Genomic DNA, 24,347 nt, shown 5'->3' with positions numbered 1-24,347 from the left:
CTATCATAAACAGTAAGATGTTATAGTAATCATGTCAATCTGCAGTTAATCTCTCTGTATACAAATATTTAAATAAATCTATTTGTTAGAATATTTCCTTGGGGCGGCGGGGGGGGGGGAACGACGACAAAACAAACAGCCAAAAACCACAACCAATCAGCACCAATAAAAAAACAACCAAAAAACTCCAAAACGACCACACAACCATTCAGGGATTTTCAGTAAAATCTACATATGTCAAAGAGTCTGATCCACCTCCCCTGAAATACCAGATGTACTTAACAGAAAGCACTTCAGAGAGAACTTGTGTTGGTGCTCATGCTTATTTCCAAATCAGTCTAAACAAACAAACTTGTCTAGACACTGTTAGAAGCAAGGGAAACAAATGTTGCAGTCACCTCTGTTTTGCTATTGCAACAACCCACTAAGAAAATAAGTAGCTGGAAAGCCGATCAGGGAGAGGTCTAGCACCAAAATGAAGAAAACTTTGAATACAGGAAAAGAGCAAGTCTGTCCTTTCTTTTCTGTGATGCTTTCTCTTTACTCATGAAGCAGCAGGAAAACACTTTAAATTACCTTTTTAAAATGCAATTTCTCATTTCATAGTGTTTTTAACAACACTGTGATGTAAAATTCCTCAATTTTTGTAAAATTCACTGGGTATCTTGGATTAAAGTTCAGCGTTCTCTAAATCAGGTATAGAACAAGTGTTATTTTGGAATGATATTTACCTGTATCATGAGAACAAAGAAAGCATTTCTTCAAGCCCATCCTACCTTGCATCACTACTGTAGGACAGCTAATTTAGAGCTTTGTATAAAAGGGCAATTTAAGATGAATAACTAAGCCCTGTATTGAAAGCTAGAATAGATCCCCGGGGTGAGGGAAATGGGGCTCAAACCTAGGAAGTAGCAGAAAGATGAAGAACACGCCTAGAATAAGAAAGAATCCTAAAATCCTAGCAATGCTGAGTAAAAAGAGAGCTGAAGCTCAGTACTTCAACTCCTATTTTTACAGGAGTCCCATAAACTCCTGAAGAAACTTGAACACAATGGAGTAAAATTTAACATCTCTCCCTTTGTTTTATTAAGAAAGAACCAAACCAAACAAAAATAACCAAAACGCCCACAAAGAAAAACACCGAGAAAATTGTATGGAGTGGTTAGTTATTACCCAACCGAACAATTAAGATGTATTAAATAAAACTCAAGTAAAACAAGTCATTAAGTTCTTTGCTATTACAGGAAGAATTTGTGTCCTGAATACAATTTCACAAGACTACTTTTCAGCCTTATCTTTAATTGAAGCTTATGCATCACCCTAATAACAATAAATTATACAAAACACATTTACATCTCAAATGTATAGAAATGATAAAATGCAGAGGTATCCACTGTTCTGAGCTACAACAAAAAAAGTCCCGCTCTCACATCCAGGCGATTTCTGCCTTATCTACCTTTAAAAATAGACATTTTCTCTCCAGGGTAACTCTCAGTCCTTGCATCTGTGACACAAAAAATCAGTATCCGATTTTCTCTGCGACACAAAAATCAGTTCTTAAGCTTACTCATGTTCATAATGAAAGTACACACAGACAAATCCTACTATTTGCATTTAGAATTGACAGAGATGAAAGAGTACTGAAGCCTGAACAAGATGAAGAGGAACCAAAAGCACAAATTCAGAAGGACCTGGGAGGAGAAATAGCTTAACAACAGACAAAAGGAATGCCTAGGAATGAGGCAGGATCCTCACAGCTTTGTGAACATCTTCAGGTGCAAGAAAATTGCTTCCCCCAAGTAAATCATCTTAAAAGCTCTTTTCTTTGTTAGAGCACATTTTCATAGTTTCACTGCGCTCTCCTGCTTCTTTATAAACTAAGAGGTAAGGCAGTTTGAGCTCACATCTGTTTGCATTCCCCTTCCGTTTCTTTCCCTCTTGTCCAACAGTACGCACACAGCATCTTCAGATACAGGTGCAGCCCGCACCATTCCCTTTCTGAAGGCTGTCAACCTGTAAAGTCGCTCTCTTCCACAGTTTTTAATGAGAAACAGCAATGAATAGGGCTTTACGATGAAATCAGCACTTTTTGATATGGTTGAATAGACTTTCTTGTTTTAAGAGAAAAGCAGAGTGAGGAAATGTAGACTGAAAAGGAAATTTTTCCTGCCAGGATTGTGTTTAATCGTTTTTGTTCAAGTTATTGAAGGCAGACAGATGATGAACAAACTGAATAGTCTGCACCTGAAGGCAAAAGAGGACACGTTAGTAGGCCAGCTCATTCACAAAATGTAAGGTTTCAATGTACTTAATTTGTTTTCTTTGATGAAAAGCTCTTAATAACCAGTAAGACACCACTTTTTTTCCTCAAGTAAATTGCAGAGTATTTTAAAAGGCTGTGTTTTATAAACACAATCTATATGTTAAATTCTTCTGGGGGTTTTAAATTACAGCTTTAATCACTGTGGCACATAATTATTTCATGTTTTGCTTAAGTCTTACATTTAAAACACACACAAAGCCAAAAAACAGAGAAACAAACAACCCAAGAAAAACTCATCAACTGCTTTCTCTGAGGAATCCAAATTTTCTGTCTGAAAAGGCCAGAGATGAGGATGTTAAATCTTTCTCTACCCTGCAGACAGTAAGACATATGAAAGCAAACAGCCAGCATTCTCAGACTCTTAAGCAATGCTGCTTTAATGACATATATTCTCATCTTCAGCCACCAGAAAACTGCATGACCAGAAGACAGAATCTGCAATTATTTCTTTTTACTATTCAATTTGTGAAGATGACTTGTCAGATTTGTTATACAACCTTTATTATTAGTCCACTGAGTGCCATCAGAGCTTCCCAAACCTACTTCACTGCCCTATCTGCTCAGTGATTCACTGGCATAGATCAAAAGCATTCACTGCAGTCACACTGCCTCATCTGTGCTCAAACAGCACAGATACATTTAATTACATTTTAATTACAGTGGACAGTTCCTTATTTCTTAAGACTGTTCCACAGTTATTGAGTTTTTTCAAACACTACAGCAAGAATGTATTACAAATATATACAGAATTCTTGAAAGTTAGGACAATAAGTAATGTATTTCTAACATTACAAGTGAAATCCTAGACCAACTCACAGAATTTACCCAGTATATAAGTGTCTTTCCTTCACCCACCTGCCTCCCACACCAAGAAACCATACAGCTAGGGGATGTATCCTTTCTACTCCCTTTCAAGATGTACAGTAGTACATTGGACTCTTCTATAAAACTTGCTGTTGATGGTTCCACATCTCTTATTTTAAGAAGTTTTAATAGCTGTGAGGTTCGGTGCCTTGCAGAAGAATGTGGCAAGAATGGTTCTGTCACTGCAAGACTATACAAGAGCCTGCCTTTAATGTAATTGTATATGATTATATAAATAAACTGTATACTAAATATAAAGTATTTATGAAAATGAAAAAATGTATATTTTTTAAATCGCCAAAATCCTCAGCCATTTTCTTATGAAGGAATCTGAGTCCCCAACGCTTTCATTCTGAAACTAGCAAACTACCGTGTACAGATCTGGAAGGCGATCAAAACATTGCAACATCCTGATAAGAAAGCTAGATCCTAAGCTGCTAAAAAAATACCTAAAATTAACAAACTCAACCACCACAGACAGTATCCTCTTTAATGTTACATGAGATTTCCAAGCGAACTGATACACAAAGGCATGCACACTTAGTATGCGCACATATAAATCAACATGTTCAACCACCAATCTCCTGTCTTTTGCAGGATCAGGTGTACCTACATAATCTCAGGCAAAACATTCCAGAACCTCTTAGGCAAGATACACAACATATCTGATTGATTTCCAAGTTCATTGTATTTTGGGGGCACTGATCACCTTCACAGCATGCATATGTATTTCTGTTGCTGGCACACGCCTCCCTTCTACCAGTCAACCCTGTTTCCCTTAACTAGCCACTCTGACACACACCTTTCCTGGTTTCTGACAAACGCACTTCTTGAGCCAAGATAATCGGTTCAGGATTTAAATAAAGAAATTGTTTGTTTCAGGAGACTGCAGTTCTACAAAGACGCAAAGAGACCATTTTAATTTACGGGAAACAGACATTTATCGATGCTGGGTTAATATCCAGCACATTTATCTTCTGGCAAAGGACAATGAATGACTACAGGTCTGACAAAGGGAGCACGTAATCTGCCACATTTGACTTCATGCCTCCCTTGCTTTTGTGGGTTTGCAACAGACAGAACAACGTATGCTGTGACTACACCAAACCTTTGTTATGGAGCAGTCTCAGAAAGTCAGCAGGTAAACGTGAATGTTGGTGCGTCTCTACCAAGAGCTTATTCTATTTTTCAGATAACATCCTGAGTAAGGCTGAGCCCTGTTCGGCCAGGCTGGAGCACTCTTAGCACCACTCAGTCAAGGTATGATTCACAATGCAGTTTCTCATTTCAAAAAATACTACAAGAAGACTCCAAGGAAACCTCCATTGCAAAGAATGCATTTGTTAGATAGACTTATCTGCAAAAGATCTGTGTAGAGAGACGGTATCATATGAAGACATCAAGAAAAACAAAGCTCATGCAAAACCAAACTTCACAGCTACTACTCAACACTATGATCAGAAAATCACCAAATGACTGCTTTCCAGAAAGATCACATTGCTAAACACACAGATGCTGAGTCTTGGCACTACTTTTAGAGGAAAAAAGACCTACGAAAGTAAGTCCCATTTTAGAATAACAACTTAGCAGTGTACCTTCCACCTCCACTGCACCTTGCAGACTCCATCACTGGCCTTCCTATTCATCCCATGCTTATTACAATGTCTTATTTATATTTTAAATTTAGATTTTCCTAGAAGAAGCATCAAAGTACCTGCAGTGTAGCAATGCAGCACATACTTCAACATGTTTTTCCAGCTACTTAAACAGCTTTCAGTGGTTAGGATCAAAAGTTTTTTGGATGCTTGTTGCTGTGGTTTGCAGAAAATATTCATGGGAGCCAAGCAATTTTGTGAGACATACTGACCATGAATGTGAATGTGCCTGTATCCTTGAAAAAGAGAAAAGCAGCTGCAGGAGTAACTCCTGCTTCCATTCTCTACTAACACAGTTCCTTCTTTTCTGTCTTTAGCAGTGACACTTGTCACTGGAAGACTGAGACCCAGTCTCCACAGTACAACACATTTAATTACACTATTCATGCGTAAAAAAAAAAGAAAGAAAAAACAGGGTAAATAGTGTAGAGAATGCCAGTGAAATATCTGAAAAGCTAACACTGCCTTTACAGTCTCTTGTTATGTAAAACATGTATAAAGAGTTGCAATGATTTTAACCACAACGGATGCCTAAAACCATAGGATATGAAAGTCTTCAGGGATATATTTATGAGAAAATCCTTAAGTTTCAGCCAGAAAAGGCTAGAAGAAGGGCAACAGTAATGATGGTGCTCCTAAAGTGTAAAATAAGTTATCGAAATGCGTACATGCGTTTTCTCAAAGTAAGCAGGAATTTAAAAGTGCGTGACCAGCATGTCAAGGAAGGTGATCCTCCCCCTCTACTCTGCCCTGGTGAGGTCACACCTGGAGTACTGTGTCCAGTTCTGGGCCTCCCTGTTCAAAACTCATAGAGAGACTCCAGCAGAGATGGATTAAGGCCTGGGCATCTCCCTCGTGAGGAAGGGCTGAGAGATCTGCAACTGTTTGGCACAGAGAAGACAGAGGGGGGAATCTTATTTACAAATACCTAAAGGATTGGAGTCAAGTCAGTGGGGCTAGGCTCTTTTCAGGTGTGCGCAGCAATAAAAAAAGGGGCAGCAGGCAAAAACCAGAATATGGGAAGTTCCATACAAATATGAGGAATAACTTCATTACTGTGAGGGTGACAGAGACTTGAACAAGCTGCCTAGAGAGGCTGCTGGGTCTCCTTCTCTGGAGATATGAAATACTCAACACCTGCCTGGACACTTTCTTGTGTGACCTGCTGTAGGGAACCTGCTTTAGCTGAGGGTTGGACTCAGTGATCTCCAGATGTTCCTTCCAACCCCTGAAATTCTGTGATACAGAGGTTCCTTCTCGAGCCTTGACTTCTGGCCCACTTTTCAGAAATTGACAGTAATTTTCTGTGTTAATACCAGGCCAACACAAACAGAAAAAACTGATGATAAATTATTCATTGTGGTTTGAAATACTCCCATTATTTTCCCTGTGAACATTTCCTTGCAGAAGAATCAGCCAGCCTAGGTGCCACCGAGCGCAGTGCTGCTGCCACTGCCCGGTGTGCACCAGTCGGTGCCTTTCAGCACCGCTGCCCCTGCCATGGCTGGGGCTGGGCTGGAAGACCTTTCAGATCCCTTCCAAACCAAACCATCGCATGGTTCTTGCAGCACTTAAACACTGGGGAGGCACCAAGTATTCCCCAATTTGTGTTCCCACTCCTAGGGCTTTACCTACAAGAGTTTACCCCTGTGCTTTTGAAACCTTCTTTCAAAAGAAACAGAAACAAAAGAGTTACAAAGTTTTTGGCTAAGGCAGCATAAGGCTTCACAGCCCAACTACGCTCTCCTCTCCATCGGCTACAGAAGCAGGCCAACGATGCTATTTCACAGCTGGATCTACAGGCTGCCTCTTCCTGACTTTAGCTGGGGGGGACTCAGCCACGCCAGGTGCTTACGTGAGTTAATAGTGTTACAAAGCTCTGATCTCTGTCACTCAGCAATTACCGCCAGAAGAAACCAGACGGTGCCTGATGTTACAGCACTCATTTTCACCTGATTTTCCTACCGCCGCCGCTCATCATCTCCTGTGCCCGGCCACACCGGCGCTTCCCGTCAGGCTCCTCCGGGCCCCCGGCGCCCGCCCCGAGCAGTGCCCCGCAGCACATCGCCGGCGGCAGCTCTAATCCCGGGCCCTAAGAGGTATTAGTGCCGCGCTGAGGAGCAGCTGCCGCTTCTATAAACTTCCTTAAAGGTTTACAGGGAGTTGCCTGGGCTTAAGAGGCAGACGGGAGGGTGTCTCGGTCAGTCCCACTCCCCGCCCCGCCGCGGGCTGCCACCTTCCGGCCCAGCCGCGACACCTGTGGTCCAGCCGAGCCGATCGGAGAAGCCCGCGGCGGGGGCCGGGTGCGAGCCGGGAAGACGGCACAACGCGCATCCTCCGCGGCTTTGTTCGCGGCGGTCCCGCAGCTCCGCTCCGCCGCCCGGCCCCGCCGTGCTCCCCCGCCCCGCTGCCCGCGCTCCCCCAGCCTCCCCGCCCCCGCCGCCTCCCACCTTGGCTTTGCCAGCTTCCAGCTTCTTCAGCCGCTCCTCGTCCTCCATGGTGTCTGTGCGGGGAGAGCGGGGCGTTACGGGCGGCGGCAGGCGGGCACACCCCCCTCAGCCGAGGCACACGCAGGTCGCTGTCCTGTCCCGTCTCGTCTCACAGCAACGACAGCTGCCGTGGCGGGGACACCGGCGCCGCCATCTTCATCTCCACGTAAACACGCGGCCGGGGAAAGTGACGTGGCTGCCAGCCCCTCCTCCAGCCGCCATCCCTTCCCTCCCCGCCCAGTCCCAGCCGCAGCGCCTCCGGCCCGGCCCGGCCCGGCCCGGCCCAGCCCAGACCCGCCGAGGCACCCCCTGAGGTGGCGGCCCTGCACCCCTGGGCCCCAAAGCCCCAAGCCCGGCCGCGGGCACGGCTAGGGGGGCGGCGGGAGCAGCGGCGCGGCACGCCCCCTCCACGCCCCTGCTCGGGATGGGGGGCTGCCTCTCGCACAAAGGAACGGCGCTGGGAAGAGCCTGCTGCTTGGCGTGCCTTTAATGTCTGAAGTAACGCTGCCCGCGCTCTGCAGCGCTGCAGCCTTCTTCCGTCTCGCAGGTCCGCCCTCTGTGGCTGCAGCGCTCGTTTTGGCAGTTTTGATTCTAAGTGTTTTCTTGTTCCTACATGTGGCTCAGCTTCGCGTAGCGTGGATCTGAACCGTGGAGAGATAGGAACGAGCTTTATGTCATACTGTACAAGGCTGACAACAAAGGATGTGCGGTCTCCCTGCCCGAATCACCGAATATACCCTCATGGTGTCACAGAAGTTGAAACAGTTGTGTTAAAATCACAATGGGGAATTCGACACACGGCTATTAAATGCTAATAGGATTTCTATACCCCGTCATTCGCGACAAAGCCATATTCTTTGTGTTAATTATTACTTAATATCGTCTCCTAAATGTGCGACTAGCATAGCTAATAGCAAATTTGCATTGCATGTTCGCAGTGTGCTTTTTCTTTTGATTGCTCATGAAGTCAGTTCCATTTCTGGAGTGGTGATGAATGGCTCTGGCTCACACATTCCTGCCGAGCCTTTTTTGGTTGGTGCGTAACAGCTGCATGGGAGCAAACAGATATGTCCTTCTGCATTTAGAATAATTCTGCTCCGTTAGATGCAAAACTCAAAATCTTTCTGAATGTACTTAGATCTCAACCCTGCTGATCTTTTTAACGCAATTCACATTTTCCACTCATTTTTTTTTAAGTGTAAAATGTATGTGCTCATAAAGTATACATCTTTCCTTACCTGAATTTTCCAGTGAAGACCAGATGCACTCCAAGAAATGCCAAAAGAAAATATTATTTGCACAATATTACTAATCAAGACCAAGACAAAAAAAAAATTAATGGGACTCCGAGCGGCAGACTTCCACACCTGTATCACTGCCTAAGTAAACTAAACCCACAGTCAGACATTTTTCAGTATTTCCCACTCCTCCTACAAGGTATAACATTTCACAGAAAAGCCCGAAATCATCTGTTGACAGGTCAGTACATACATTGTGCGCTTCTGTATTTGAAAATGATATCCTCAATCTTCATTCGAAAAGGAAGTGAAAAATATTAAAGTAAAAAGAGAAAATCACCATCCTTGACAGGGATGTTTTCATTATACTTCATTTTATGTTTTAAAACAAGCATGTGTCTCAGTTCAGGTTCTCAGATCTTGCTATTTCACTACAGGAAAAGCATGTTATAGAGAAAAATAGCAAGTGAAACTGAAATTAAGAATTGATTAAAGAGGAAATATTTTCACTGAAAATATTTATTTCTTTATTATGCAAATTTATTTGAATTCTTCCCTTAAATTTAGTAAAACCAAGCACTTGATGCAAGGCCTTTACAAATGGAAGTGGTTCCTTTTCCCAGGAATTCCAAAGGCCCCTGAGGGAAAAATAAATGAGCTGTTCTGTGCAGATGACATTCCTTTGGGCTGATGGAGGCCACTGTCAGAGATCTAGCTGTTAGGTGTCAGTAAAATTTCACACATGCATGACACTATGCTAGTAATTTCTTAATCAGTAAACACCCCATTTAGAAGATAATTACAAACTCCCCAAATCCCATAATTAAATGGGTTCTTGAGTTAATGCTAAGAATTGATGGGCCTAATTTTCATCTCACTTACAGGCTTTATATCCATGTAATTTTAATGGATTTTAGTTAAACACCTAATTCACAACAATTAACTTTGTAATACTCATTGAATTTACACCAGTTAAATGTGTAAGCTGATCTTATCAGTAACAGATGGGAAGTGAAACATTTCTATTACAAGATAAAAAGTGTAGGTCAGATATTCTCCCAAACAGGATTGACTGGTGTTCGGGCCAAGGCATGTATTTACATATGAATGTATGTATTTATTGGAAAAGTTCATAAAAACCTGCTCCAAACCATGAATATGGGAACTAAGTTTTGGATACATTGCTCTGTAACAATGACAAAAACATATTTACTGATAGGATATTTCTCTAGTAATGAAATGCTACCTGCTTCATTGCCCTTCTGTTTGCTTTATGCACTGCTCAGTGAAGATATGCCTGGTGGCACTCATAAGGGCACTTTAGTGGGCTGCAAGGGCGCAAGATGAAGCCTAGGGACAATGTGTGATGAAAGTCACAAAGTTCTAGTTAGGAAATTCCAGTTCTGTCCTTGTCTCTTGAAGCCAGAAGCAGAGGGGGATACCAGATCAGAACATGCTGCTGGTAGGTCTCAGGTGTAAATGAGATGTAAAAATTACAAAATACCACACTCACAACCTGATGATACAACCTCTGACAGCAATGGTTCTGCTGTGCACCAGATCTGCTGCTCAAAACCTACCTGACAGGATAATATTTGAAGTTATAGTGAACATTAAATGGATCAAGTGATGTGTATATAAGGGGCACCTCCATCTGAGAGGTGACCCTGCCAAAGATTTTATTTGATCAGGATGTGCATTTGTGTTCATTAAATCTAGTGAGGCTCATTTAACTGATTGTGAGACAGAGCCTCGCTGCTTGCCTCTCAGGCATCGAAAGATTTCCCACCAATCTGTAACACAGGCATTCACTCAAAACATGCATAAAGGTCACCTTGTTAACATACTTAGGTTGCACAAAGAGTAAAGTCTAACACATATAAATGTTTTTATTGTTTCCAAACTCAAACATTTTTCTTCTGCTCAAAGGAGAGTAAAATAACTCATACAAAAGTTGTGAAGTACATACTTTTTTGTGATATTACAATAGTACATACCTCCTGGAATTGCGTGTCTTTGTCTTCTGAATCCTGGAGCTGTACAGTTTATAGTTTGACGAATTGTAAGCTCTATGTATCTTTTTTTAGGCATATTTGAGTCTATTCTCTAGGACTTAATTAATTAAGATATATACTGTTGTATTTGGTTGCTGTTCTCATATAAATAGTGGAGCTAGGAAGAGGCAAGACTCTAGCTGAGAAGTATTGTGAGATGAATAATTTATTCTGCAGGCATAATGTACCAAGGTAGGTAACTTGAGTAAGCTTGTAACTAATACAGCTAATTAATTAGGTGACCCAGAAGCATCAAATTGCTTTTGGGGTATACTCAAAAGAATAATTTCTGCCACAAATCAATTATTTGTATCCGTTATAATGTAGAGCTGCTATCAGAGAAGCACAGAATGCTGATGTTGGAAGGGACCTGGAGGTCACTTGGTCCAACCTCTGCTCAAGCAGGAAAGAGCTGGTTACCCTTAACTATCATAGAGCTTGTAAACCAAAATTATTTGTCTCCACCTCAAAGTAAGCTTGCTGAAAGAATGCGAGATTACCTTAACGACAATCTTACGGCTGCTGCGGTCTTCTGTGCCAGCTCTCTCTTATCATCAGCTCTGCAGCTGTTCAAGGGCTTACAAGAAAGTTGGAGAGAGACTTTTTATCAGGGCCTATAGCAATAGGACAAGAAGTAACAGTTTTAAACTAAAATAGTTTAGATTTAGATTAGACAGGAAGAGATTCTTTACTGTGAGGGTGATAAGACACTGGAACAGGTTGCCCAGAAAAGTTGTGGATGCTCATTCCCTGGAAGTGTTCAAGGTCAGGTTAGATGGGGCTTTGAGCAACCTGGTCTTGTGGGAGGTGTCCCTGCCAATGGTGGGATGGTCCAACTAGATGATCCCTTCCAGCCCAAACCATTCTATGATTCTATGGTTCCATAATTCCATAACTTCCTGTTCCAGCTTGTGCCCACTGCCTCTCCTCTGGCTCCATCTTCTTTGCACCCTCCCTTCATGTATTAATGTATATCGATGAGATTCCCCCTGAGCCTACCCTTCTTCAGGCTGGACAGTCCTAGCTCTCTCAGACTTTTCTCACAGGAGAGACATTCCAGTCCCTTCATCAGGGACCCTTCATCTTCGTGACCCTTCATTGGATTCTCTTCAGTAGCTGTAGTGTCCCTTGTAATGAAGGGCCCAGAAATGAACACAGTACTCCAACATGTGGCCTCATCAACATGAAAGAGAGCCTAAGGATCACATACCTCTACCTTTTGGCAATACATTGCCTAATACTGTCCAGGATAACATTTAAGACATGGAAGAATTTATAACTTTAGCACAACGTCTATGTTTTTCAGCACAATGTAGAATGACTGATTTACCAGTCTGAATATTAACTTTATTTTCAAATGTATGAGGGCTGCTCCAAAAGTAATGTCTCCTATTTTATTATGTTGGCCCACAACTTCAGAGGTGGATGTTGGTGGTATGGCAGTAGAGGTTGAACCTTTCTGCCAATATTCCATAGCATTTTGTTGCCACATGACAGATGGCATCAGAGGGACAGTCTGACAAAATGGCATTTCACATGGAAGTGTATATGAAGCAATGGTGCGGGACTGAATTCTGCCAGGAGGAAAAAATGGCACCCACTGACATTCATTGATGCTTGCTGAATGTTGATGGAGACCAAACAGCGGATATGAGCACAATGAGGTGTTGGGTGGTATGTTTCAGCAGTGTCAACAGTGACATGAAAGTTAAGCCGCATTCTGGACAGTCATGCACAGCTGCCACCTGTATTGGTGCAGATTTATAGAAGCATGCAGGCTTTGGTTCATCGCTGGTGAAAATGCATAGCTAATGGCAGTGACTGTTGAAAAACAATGTTGTGTAGCTGAGAATTCGCTCTCTCAACTAGTGTTATTATGTTGTTTTCATCTGTTATAGTTTCCATGGAAATAAATAGGAGGCATTACTTTCAGAGCGACCTATGTATTTAAGACGGTTCACCTGACAGATAAGCATTCACAGTACTTTGCAGAAGTTTCAGAAATTCCACTGGCATCTGAGATGAAGTTCTCAATGAACCAAAACACAATAGCAAAATCCAAAGAGGCAATAGCTTCCTATTTTAGTAAATATTTGGGTGTTAAATTGAGAATATTTTTGTTATTTGTATTTTAGCAAGTCTCAAAATGCATTGAATGTGTAATTACTTTCCTAATGAGAATTAATCCTAAATCATTGTGTCATGCTGGGGGCCATGCCTTTTTTAGCATTGTTTGTGGGGAAAAAGGAGCTGGCATGCTGGGTAATCCCATAATAACTGGCAAGTACAGTGAATTTCCTGAGGCTTAACTTCAATATGTACAGGCAACTCTTGTTCCACTACCTCAAATACAGAGTGCTCCAGACAGCAGAGCTGGGAGGAATATGCAGCACTTCCAGCTGCAATGTACCCTGCTGACAGCCTGGCAAAAGGATTTATTATTGAACTGCTGCAAAAACACGATGGGTGCACTGCAAATATGGGCAGACCTAGTGCACCAGGCCAGTGTATCAGTAGGAGGGACTGCAGTACGGTCACATTCCCACTGAGCCACTCTTTACCCACAGAGAAGGCTGGCTGGCAAAAACAGGCAAAATTCTACAAAAGTCGTCAGAATTTTTAACTGTAGTGGCTCAACAAATCACCTAATTGTTTACTTCTGGCAAATTTAGACAGATTTTTTTTTTCCGTCTTTTCTTTCCACTTTCGGTTGTCATGTGTGAAAGCAGGACTGAATGCTGTGCCCCAGGTCCCACTCCCTCAGTGTGTCCGTTGCTTTTGTTGTCACCAAATGTTCACAGGATGATTACAACAGAAATTAGCCGGGCGACAGAACTGAGGGATGTTTTATCTTACACTGCCATCTCCTGGCAAACGGCTGAGTTACAAATCAAAGTTCCCAACCAGGCCTACCAGGGGGCAGCACTGGGCGTCGCGTCATGGCGGTGTCTGCCTGGCGGCATCTCCCTGCAGTGCAGGAGGTGGGACTCCCCCACGGGCCTGTCGCACCCGCGGTGTCGGGCGGCCGCATTCCATCTTAAATGTAAATGCTGTAGAGTTACACGTGGGGTAGGCCTTGTGTGCAGGCACAGATAAGAAGGAGAAACTGGAAAATCCTTTATGGTACTGTTTTTATGAGGCAGCAGGTTTGAGAACCTTCCCACTGCTTGCCCACACGTCAGTAAGGTGAAGAGCACCGCAGTGGAAATGGCCACTCCGCATCTGCTGCCATCTAGGTCCAATCTGCATCATTTTTCTCCATGTTTGCAGCGTAACTCTGTAAGCTAAGTAAAGCACTTAACTAGACCACTTGGCACTCTTTAAGTTCAAAGCTTGGGAAGCTTTTTTTACAGGAGGAGGACACTAGTTGTTTGGGATACCTGTTTTCACTGGCCTCAGTATAAGGACGTTAAGTGCTTTTCCCTTTGTTTTACTCATTATTTGGAGGAATAGACTGCAACAGTTCTGTAGAAGTGAGGACGATGACATTTAGCTGGACAGTCATGAGCAGATATTTTACCTCTGACAACTCGATCTGAAATAGGCTGCCTGATGTAGAGAGCTAACCAGTATTGGTTATCACCAGTTAACTGAAGTAGAGTAAGCCATGCAGGACATCAAGGGTGAACGGAGAGAACAATGCCTATACAGTTCCAGAACCTGAATTATATTTGCTAAAGGAGTAGTCAATCGTGTTGATCTAGGATATTGCTTCACCTTTCAGTCTTTGTTACATGTTTCAGGAAATGCCAGCAGCTTCTGAGGTGTGAAGTAGCTCTTTACAGGCTCTTCTGTTGCTGTGGAGCTAGAGGTGGTTGGTGTGTGTACTTCGTTATCACGAAAACCCACAAGATTAGCTGTTACTGCTGACATTGACTTGTTGGAGAAATTCACTGAAATATGCTGAGATTTTACTAACTTGAGTAGCACTAGCTACTTTCAGCAGTGAGTATCCTGCTCTGGGTGTTGTGAACATTTTTTCTTTAGGAGCACCTAGACAAGGATTGATGCATGCTGAGTCTGTTTCTTGAAGAAAATGAACAGTTTTTATTCACTTGAGGGATTATCATAGGGCTGTTAATTCTTTTCAGTCTGACTTCACTTATATGGTGAACATTATTTAGAGCTGTTTGAACTGCACCCAATTTGATATCATTTCGAAAGTAAAGGCTTGTGGGAGAATGAAAGCTCTTATTTTTGTTTACAGGTAGCTTCAGGTATTGCTTTGCTGGGAGCACTAGCTTCTGGCCTCTTTCTGTCTCACGCTGGAAAGATTACTTTCATACAGTAGTTGGAAATTGTCAGATGAATTGACTTGCCCTAAAGTAAACACCTACTGGACAGTCACCTAGATTGGAACCTAACTTTGAGATCCATTACCTCTCATCGTATATGGATAGCTATGCTTAGATTACTGTTCTGAAGTGTGCTGATCTTTACATTAAGTCTTTCCTAAATTATTGGTATGACACTTACGGGAAAGAAGTGGCTGCTCAGTGTTTTTGTTGCTATTAATTAATACAGTGCTTATTTTGCTGTTCAGAATCTGTGTGTTTGCTGTTAATTATTTCAAAACAGAGGATTAGATTTTAAATGGTGTTTTTTTTTTTTAACTAAAAATTGTTGCTTTTAAAAACACAGGAATCTTCCCAGCTATTCATTCTAAGAGGTCTGAATTCATTCTCTTATTCTGAAACCTGTTCTGTAGCTTTTTAAATTTTTGTCTTTTGAAGCTTGCCTTGTGAGTATATTCAGCGAGTAGAATTTGCAAAGTTCTTAAAAAAAGCATGAAAAATTCCAATTTCAATAAATAGGACAAAGGCTCTATTCACTTCAGCAGGCTGTTTCTGTTACTGGCTGAGAGAGTGTGTGAGATTTAGGACTTCCAGTTTGCCTTTTGGGGTCAGCAGTGTGATGTCATTTCCTGAGCTGTGTGCTGGAAAATTCAAAAACTGAGGTTTTTAAACAACCAACTTTCTCTGAAAGCTCAAGAAATGAAACTCATGCAATTAATTCTAAATTAAAAAGTACTTTTAAATAGTGAAGAGGAACTCCAAAAAGGTGTGCTTTTTATAGTTCAGGGATTAAGATTTTGTAAAATTGTTAATCTTTATAAGATAAAATATATCTTTCTTTGTGGCCATGAAACAAATGTGTTGTGGACCAGAATCAAATGTTGTGACACTGTTTTTACTGAAAAAAACCCTAAATCAACCTCCTTTGGAATGAGATTGAAGGACAGCTATCTACTTCTCAAACTTTTGTTTAGAAAGTATGTATAGGGCGTAGCTGGGGAGTGTTGGGGTAAAAACTATGGGAAGCTGGACAGCATTTTAGTTGTCATAATTTATACTGGTTCTCAGGACTATCTCCAGCTGAGTACTCTGAGTCTCTCAGGTCATCCAGAACTGGAAAAGTTTAAGATTCAATTCACGTTGAACTGCTTCTTCTTTGATGGCTGGAGATCCTATTTTACATTTGTAGTAAATGATGCCTTGAATCAATCCTTAATTATCTTAATTTGGCAGCATGACAAAGTCAAACATCCATAAAACACAGTTTGTGTTTCTGCTAACTCGGAGGAGTTATTTTGTGCCATTTGTTTTAAATAATTGATTGCATTTTCTTATTTGGGTTAGATTTTTTTCTTTGATCTACAGCTAATTTAAATGAACCCCAACCTTTTATCACATTCTTTGTTTTGTTTTTAATTGATGTGTGTGATGGTTCTGTTGCATAATTTTTCTTTTCCTCACCTCCTGGTGAGCAATTGTACAAGGAGAGCAGTATAGGGGATTAAGGGTAAGTAAATCAGAAGGTAAAATCTGAATGAGGAAGAAGAGAGTAAATATATTAGCTCTTTGGAAACTGGAGAAACTTACTGGGTAGGGAAAGGACCCTAATAAGTGATATGAGCTTGCTGACATCATGAGCTTTATGGAAATCACATATGGTACCTAAAATTAAACTAATTTATAAGGACTGTTCAGGTAAGGTTGACAATTTGTAATTATAACATTTCTATTAGGAACTCAAATGAAAACATTTCTGAGGCCAGTTTTCAAATTGGGTCACTTTACTGGAATAATTTTTTGATCTTATAATGGACCAACATACAGAAGGCAGTGTTTCTGAGAAATACTTTGAAATATATGCTTATGGGAAGTACTGGCATTGATTTTTAAGCCAAACTGTAGAAACCTCTGCTTTAGACACTGGATTAAACCTAATGTAAGTAACAGACCTAATTGGATGCTTTCCTTTCCTACTGCTTTCCATGCAGTAGGCAATCTGGAATATGAGAACTGATTTATCTCTAGCCCCAGTGTCTTGAGGTCAATTTCGTTAAATGCTACAGAACATTCTTGGTGGGGGATGAGCTTCTTAAATACTTGTTAAGGAGACCTCTCAAAAAACAACAGCAACTAAAAAGTGATGTGATGCCCCTGAAATATAAAAAGGTCTAATTCTATTTTTCAGATGCATTTTTTTCCTACTGCAAAATTAACTGGTCTTTGGATACATACATTTATACAGGTCTTCTGATTGCAACCAACAATTTTGCTTACTCTAGGTAAAAGTGTGTTTTTGTTTCCTCTTCTTTTTTGGCAACTTGGGTCAGAAACCTAGGCAAAATGTAATTCAATAAGTTGTGTGAATGCAAATATTTCAGTTTATATTTGATATTGAATAGTTAGTATTTCTAGATGTTATTTTAATTTCTAGTTACAGGAAAGGCATTGTCCTTTGTTAACTTTCTTCCATAGCTGAGTTTTTGTAACCATTTCATTTGTTAGAAATGTCTGTGGGGATTGCCAGAAAGACTTGATCCTGACCCCTATAAAGAAGAAAGGATGACTCAGGTTGTTTTTGTCTTTTAGCAAGAATCTTAATTTCATTTTTGTATTTGGTTCAAAATCTGTTAAAGTTATAAGTTTGGCCTTATTTTTATTACAGCCAGAAATCAGTGCAAAAAAAGGATTTTTTTTTTTTGGTCTGTTGTAGTGGAAATGGTAAGTCATGGCTTGAACCAGTGATTGAGCACCTGGTGGGAAGGCAGGGCCAACCTGGGGGAGCTCAGATGCAAGCAATGCACCTGTGTGACTGGAAGGAGTGGAGCCAGGATCCACCCCTTCCCAGACCTCATTTAAGGGTTGCCAGTAGAAGCAAAGGTATATTGTCTGGAGATCCCTACCTATGTGAGGACCTTACAGGCCTTATGAAGGTAAGCAGTTTCTTTCCTTTGTTTCTTTGCTCACTGCTGTTATGTCTGAGCAAATCCTCTCTTGCTTTCAGCCTGGGACCTTGCTGCTCCACTGTCTTGTTGCGCTTTCCACTGGGTTACATCTAGCTTTCCCTGTTTAAAGGGATAGGTGAGAGAAAATAGTTGCACAGCCCTCAAAAATAGATTCATCTGCTTCTAAAATTCAAGTTAATTTCTATTGACAATTGGTGTATCATTAAGAAGGCCCTCTAGTAGTTTTAAGAGATATTTTTATTTCTTAATGTTCAGTAACTGCAGAGTGGCAATCTTAAGGGTCTACAGTGACTATGTGATGACTTTGTACCCATTTGTGTAATGCATTTGTTTTTCCTAATGGTGGATGCATAGAAGTTACTAAGAAATATTAATATAAGCAACATTTTTTAAGATAGCGTAAAACAGTAAGAGCAATAGCTGTAATAACTACTGTAGATTAACGGCTGAAAATAGATACTCCAAAATGTCAAGTTGCATGTGTATTCTTTGGCTTTGGAAGAGGCCACAGTAAATGCTGCTTTTAAAGAGTTTCTATGACTGCCAATGGAAGAACTGTAATACATTTAAAGGGAGTAAAAATTGAAATGAGGCATGTCAGAGTAGAATGGCAGTTATTTTCCTTTTTACCAGTAGGAGAGGATTAATGCAATAAGTCATTAGAACAATAAGGGAGGTGTGTTTGAAAGATGAGTTAGTTATTAGAAGTTATAATTCAATGATAAATTATGAATAATGAAAAACTTGTATGTAATTCACTCTAACCCAGAATTTCCATTAAGTAGGAAGAAAATATATACTCCTTAAGTAAAAGAGAGGGTAAAACAAAGTCAATTTGTGTTTTTTCTTTTTTTTTTTGTATATGAAAGCAGAAGTTTTATGAAGGCAAACTACAGTAGTAGTAGTAGTTGTTAAGTGGAAAAGTGACTTCCCATATCTTAGGGTAAAACTCACTTGAATCGGAACCTTAGCAGAAGATCCAAGGAAGAGTCCTTTGGGAAATAATTTTTGTGGTGTTGTTTCAACTAATTACTTACATAGGAGATATGAAGTTCAAAACAATCATGACCTTTCTTCATATGACAAGACAATCAAATACTTTTGATTATAAACTCAGAACACATATCTCTGTAGATGCTCATACATCCTGCCTGATTTTGTCATCTGAATGCTCTTTAAGCTGTTCTGGCAAATACAGCTGTTTTGAGACAGTCTGTGAATGAGATTGAGTTGTTGGTGAAATATAGAGTTCAGTGCATGACTACTGAGATAATCAGAAAACTGGAGCACCTGACAAATAAGGAGAAGCTAGGGGAACTGGATTTGTTTAGCCTGGAGAGTGAAAGACTGAGGGATGGTGAATGGCAAAAGAAGGTGATGATAGTACCTTTCAACAGGATACAGGCACTACAGAGCAATAGCAGGTAATAAAGAAGGAAAACTAGCTCACCCCTTCCAGTGACAGCTCAAGAGGAGTATAATCTCTATCCAGAGAGATACTACTCTCTTGGCTGCTAACCCTTAATTGAGGGTGGGAGGATTGGGGGGTGGATCCTGACTCCACACCTTCTGGTCACTCAGGTGTATTGCTTTCACGTGAGCTGCCTGGGTTAGATATGCTTTCTCACCTGGTGCTCAGCCATTGGTTCAGGCTGTGACCTCACAATCACACTGTAATTGGGAACCTAACTAATAGCAGTTTCCTACTCTGTAAATGGGTCAGAAGGTAGATCTAGGCTGTTTATCTGAAGTTCACAGTGAAAGGACGTGGCAGGAACGAGAGAATTTCTGATTAGATACAAAGACTGAGGGTGGTTAAACATGGCAACATACTGCCCAGAGAGGCTGTGTAATCATCATATTTTCCAGTTTTCAGTATCTCACTGAGCAAGGATGTGGGCAACCTGATTTAACTTTGGAACTTATGAGCAGGAGATAGATAATCGCTAGAGATCTCTTCCAAACAACATTATTCTTTGATTGTAGTATCTTTTAAGTGAACTCTGTATGATGCAGAGGAATATATTTTGTTGATGCGACTATCAATTTTAGCCTAATGGTGAATGTTTAAAAAAAGAAAAAACTGCGATTGTATGTGAAGTGAATGTAAATAGTATTGATTTTTTGCCAATGTACAGCCTTTAAAAAAAAAAAATGCTGTCAGAATCAGGTATGGTTCTTAAATTAATTCTGCTTTTCTGATGATAAGAATCAATGGTGGAAAAAATTGAGAAGATAGATTATCTGGGGAAAATCATAGGAATTTTACTAGTAAAGCTGTTCAGTTCTTTACTAGTAACGTGTTTTCAGAGGTAGCAAATGATGGATGCTAGCTGTCAAGTACTTCCTAATTTTCTACAGTATTTTATCATTTTTCAGATTTCTCATGAAATTTCTAATTGTGGAAATGCCACCTCTCTTGCAAAAACAACAACAACAAAAAAACCCAAAACAAACATGATTTTGAAAGCAACCCTCTTTCCTTACTTTGCTCTATGCCCAATGTGACCCCAGACAAGTATAAACTCTGCAATGCTACTAGTATGGCAGCTATTTTAAGAACTGGAACAAACCATGGAAATATGTTGCTGGCCTATTCAAGGAAAAAAATGTTGTGATATGTGTTATCCTTCCTGTGAAGAAGGATTAAAAACAGTCAGTAATTTTGTAGTCTGTATTAACTTTTAGAAGTTCTCGTATGAAGAAATCTCACTCAATATAGATGAGAATCCTGCTTTTTCCGCTGTGATAAATGCAGAAATCATAAAAATACTGATTAAATTTATAGACAAGGATGACCTCATTATCCTAGCAGAGTTTCTGTGTGTTTTGTGAGAAGCTAGTGAGAACAGAAGCATTTGCTATAGTTTAGTTACTTCTGTTAACTGAGAGTCCTAGCTTATGGTATACTTTAAAAAAAAAAGTCCGGGTCAATGTCTAAACTTATTCCTACTTAATGAAGTTTCAATATTTACTAAGCTTCTTACATTCCTGATGCTCTGAGAATGCGGTAACAGGGATAATTAAATATAGTTCTATCTCGTGTTTGTGTCGGGGCAGTATACTTGGCTTCATTGCACTGCATACTGGGAGATCATGTCTGAATTAATCACAGATAGATGTTTCACAATTGTTTTAATGCTGCAGAGATTCCCAGTAGAGCATGTTTTTTATAAAATGATTTTCTTAATGGATGTAAAATTTTATGTCTCTGAAGCTGCATGCTAGCAGTGAAATTGTCAGAGACACTGTCAACAAGTGCGTGTACTTAGTAAAACTGTCCAAGATCAGACAAATCCATTTACTGTAAGAGATAGGATCCTGAACTGGCCCTATTCTCGCTGATGTACTAGAGATTGAAATTTTGAACCTACTGAAAGGAGGAAGTCGGATGAGGGATGCCGAGAGTGGAATGGTTCAGTCCCTGCTTCCATTCAGGCCTTCAGCATTGTTTGTGTAGACATGAGCTACAGGAGTCCAAATGCTCTCTGCTACCAAAAGATCCTGGATACAGTCTTAAGCCAGTCACAAGGATCCAGTGTACTGTACAGAGGGGCGTGAGTGGAGAGAGCCTTTTGCTTAAATGATTCCCTTGGAAGGGAAGTGGTCCTTTCAGTTCCTTTTTCTTCCCTCTCCCCACACTAGAAAGAGTAATAATGAAATAAATAAAAGCATAACTTGGTAGCTGGTCAGAAAACAGCTAATCTCCATTCCAGCAAATAACAGATATGCTGAGCACACGGTTGTTGCTCTAAGATGTTGAGACTAAAGCCCTTTATAAAAAGGAATGTCCAGATTTCCATAGACAAATGGCCAATCAGTTCCCCTGCAGCAGAAGAGGTCTAGATCTGGCTTGCCTGCAGAAACATGTACAATGTGCTGTCCAAGAAGTAGGTTAAAAAAAATTCTGCATTAACTGAGGTACTGACAGCCGGGACAAAAGAAGCAAAAGTATTAATCAGTGGCTTCTGGCACAGATGACAACAATTCTGAGGGTGAAAGGAATTCCAAATGTTGTAAAAACAGAAAGAATGGCACACAAATCCTTTGCTTATGAAATCTTTTTAGAAGAATTTTAATTACTCATAAAAGCTAGCTTTCTGAGATGAAGGGGGTGGAGAAAATACTGCTAAAAGACTCACAATGGTTCTACTGAATGCAAAGCCAAAATAAAATATAAAAGCTTTCTTTGGCAGACAAAAATTTATGTAGCCTTTTGATACTCTTTTTTTTTTTTTTGTGTGTGTGTATGTTCCACATGCTTCCTTGAAAATTATTTGTTTTTAAATATGCTGTTTCACTTGGAGGAAACATGGAGCAGGAGAGGAATTGCCACCAGCTGGGGTTGTACTGTAGCTATACAAGAAGCTGCAAACCAGTGTTTTACCCTCTTGGAGCTCACTGCTGACAAATTTAATAAAGTTGTGTAAGTCTTCGTGGCTTCCCAGGGAAAGATGGCATCTTTAGTTGAGAAGATTGGTTGTGCATTTTTTTTTTAAAGATAGATTCATGCTGTTTCTATGCTTTAACTTTACTTCCTAGAATAGGGTAAGTATTTTACAAAAATGGGACCACCGTTGCAAAGAACTTGCGATCTGAATTTTGTTGATATTAATTAGTACGTTAGGGAAACAAGTAATAGGGAGAGAATGGAATGAGGAGGTAATACATGTTTTCACAATAAAAGGTGGGATTCCTATTGAGCTCCATTTTCCTGCTAAGCTTCTGAAATGCTCATTTAAAAGAGAAAATGCAAGGCACGCTATTGACTTGTTTAGTACAGGTAGAAGGAATTTTCAGGACTGGCTTGAAGCAGAACTCAACAGTGTTGAGAGAGCACGGTAGTGTGAGGTTTTTCACAAGTGGTAATGAGGCATTTAACGGTCCCTGCTCATTAAATAGGAGTGGTGCAAATTCATTCCTGATACAGGTTGGAGTAACTCGGCTGGCTTTAATGGCACAGTATGCCTAAGCAAGGTGATACTCACGTGGTTGAGTATTGCAACAAAAAAAAACTAATTACAGTTCTTTCAATGATGATGAATAACAAAACTACTAATTCTTTAATCTCCATGTATGTGAAAAAGTTTTAAGCTCTGAGAACAGCAGCGTATGTTTTATTCAGTCTGTGTGTGCTGTGTGGAACTCACTGCAAGTTCCTGTTACAGTGTCAGTTTTTTTTCCCCTGACTTCCTACTTCTCTGCTCTCCCTCAGTTGTGCAGACCACCAGACTACACTCACTATCCCATTTAGGGGAATTTCTTGAGATGTGGTTCCTACAGTTTGGCTCTGCTTTTCCTCACCGTCATCAGTCTCTTCTACTGCTGTCAATTTTCTGAATAGATTCCATAGATTCAGCTTCCTTCCTGATTGTTTCCTTGTTTTCATGAAAATAAGATTGAGTTAGACCTCCTGGTTAACAGCTGAGCCAGTCTTAAACTTAGGCTTCTTATTCATTTACTTGAAAAAGTTGGAAAAAAAAATTCTTAGTGGTTTCTGACCACATAGCAGCACATTAAGTTCCCTCTGTTCTTTCATGAAGGGAAACTTTTAAACACAAAAAATCTTTATTGACCATGATTAAATAAATTGTGATTTGAAATGACATATTTACAGATTCTTGGCTGAAATCCTCTAGAAACCAGATATTGGAAAATTTTTCTGCCAGTTTGAATGATGCTGATGTGACAAGGTGGTTACACTAATTACTTTATTTTGAGCTGTCTTAGACTGAGGACTAAACAGTCAAAGAGAGACTTCAGAACTATGGCTATTTAAGAAGTTATGAAGGCGGATTCCTTAGACTTCCCCTGCGGATCCTAAGGAAGGTCTCCACTGTCAAGACACAAGACTTGTAAAGATGAAAAAATGAAAACGAACCCTTTTTCCTTTGCTGTATTTTAATTTCTGTCTTGTGAAGTGCATAGCTTAGTGAAGTTCTGCTTCCAATATGTAGTGTGCAATGAAATTTGGATTCCTATCAAATTTGAGTGCTTTTTTTTTTTCAGTTGAGCCAACTTACATCCTGTCTTTGACAGTAGCTGGTACCACGTGTGTTTGCATTAGATGGTCATGAAAGAACTTGGTCAAAGCTGGTTGCGCTCTTTGTAGTTTGCTCAACAGATGATCAAACTACTACTGATTCCTTTATGCCTTTGTGACTAGCTAGGATAATTTCTTAAATACTAATCCTGTCTAGTGTTAATGGGACATCTTGTGTTTCTCTCACAATTTTGAATTAAACAAGAAAGCATCTGTTTTAAAGAAATGTCAGCACCCTTTTGTGTCTTATATTCTTAGTATTTTGTTTCACTGTGAATGATATATTTTTCTAACATCTGTAAATTACCAATCATAGTTAAAACAAACAAACCCAGCAGGTTATGTATAACCTTTTACTGGATGGAAGTAAATATATAACCAGTTTGTATGAACACGGTTGTTTTGTACCATGGCTCGATGTCA

General features: G+C 40.3%; 1 protein-coding gene and 2 long non-coding RNA genes across 10 annotated transcripts in view; 2 read left to right on the top strand and 1 right to left on the bottom strand.

The window, feature by feature from the left end:
- The window catches only part of AKAP9 (A-kinase anchoring protein 9), a 104,386-nt gene extending 96,826 nt beyond the window's left edge, over positions 1 to 7,560 (bottom strand). For 4 of the 5 annotated variants that reach the window (XM_021386583.1, XM_021386584.1, XM_021386588.1 and 1 more), the window contains exon 1: positions 7,293 to 7,560. In XM_021386583.1, coding sequence (XP_021242258.1) covers positions 7,293 to 7,340 — 48 coding nt within the window. In that variant the 5' untranslated portion in view covers positions 7,341 to 7,560. The remainder of the gene's footprint in view (positions 1 to 7,292) is intronic. The other variant, XM_021386587.1, reaches the window with a different exon arrangement.
- The window catches only part of LOC110393599, a 129,544-nt gene continuing 119,506 nt past the window's right edge, over positions 14,310 to 24,347 (top strand). Inside the window, exon 1 of one of the 4 annotated variants that reach the window (XR_002435054.1) lies at positions 14,310 to 14,568. This is a non-coding gene — a long non-coding RNA (uncharacterized LOC110393599). The remainder of the gene's footprint in view (positions 14,569 to 24,347) is intronic. The other 3 variants (XR_002435053.1, XR_002435051.1, XR_002435052.1) reach the window with 3 other exon arrangements.
- Positions 17,811 to 24,316, top strand: LOC110393602. Its single transcript, XR_002435056.1, has 2 exons — positions 17,811 to 17,848; positions 23,612 to 24,316. It is a non-coding gene; the product is annotated as an uncharacterized LOC110393602 (long non-coding RNA).

Source organism: Numida meleagris, chromosome 2, assembly GCF_002078875.1.
Source record: "Numida meleagris isolate 19003 breed g44 Domestic line chromosome 2, NumMel1.0, whole genome shotgun sequence".
Lineage (NCBI taxonomy): Eukaryota > Metazoa > Chordata > Aves > Galliformes > Numididae > Numida > Numida meleagris.
Note: the sequence above shows the minus strand (reverse complement) of the source record. Positions and strands in the feature narration are given on the sequence as shown.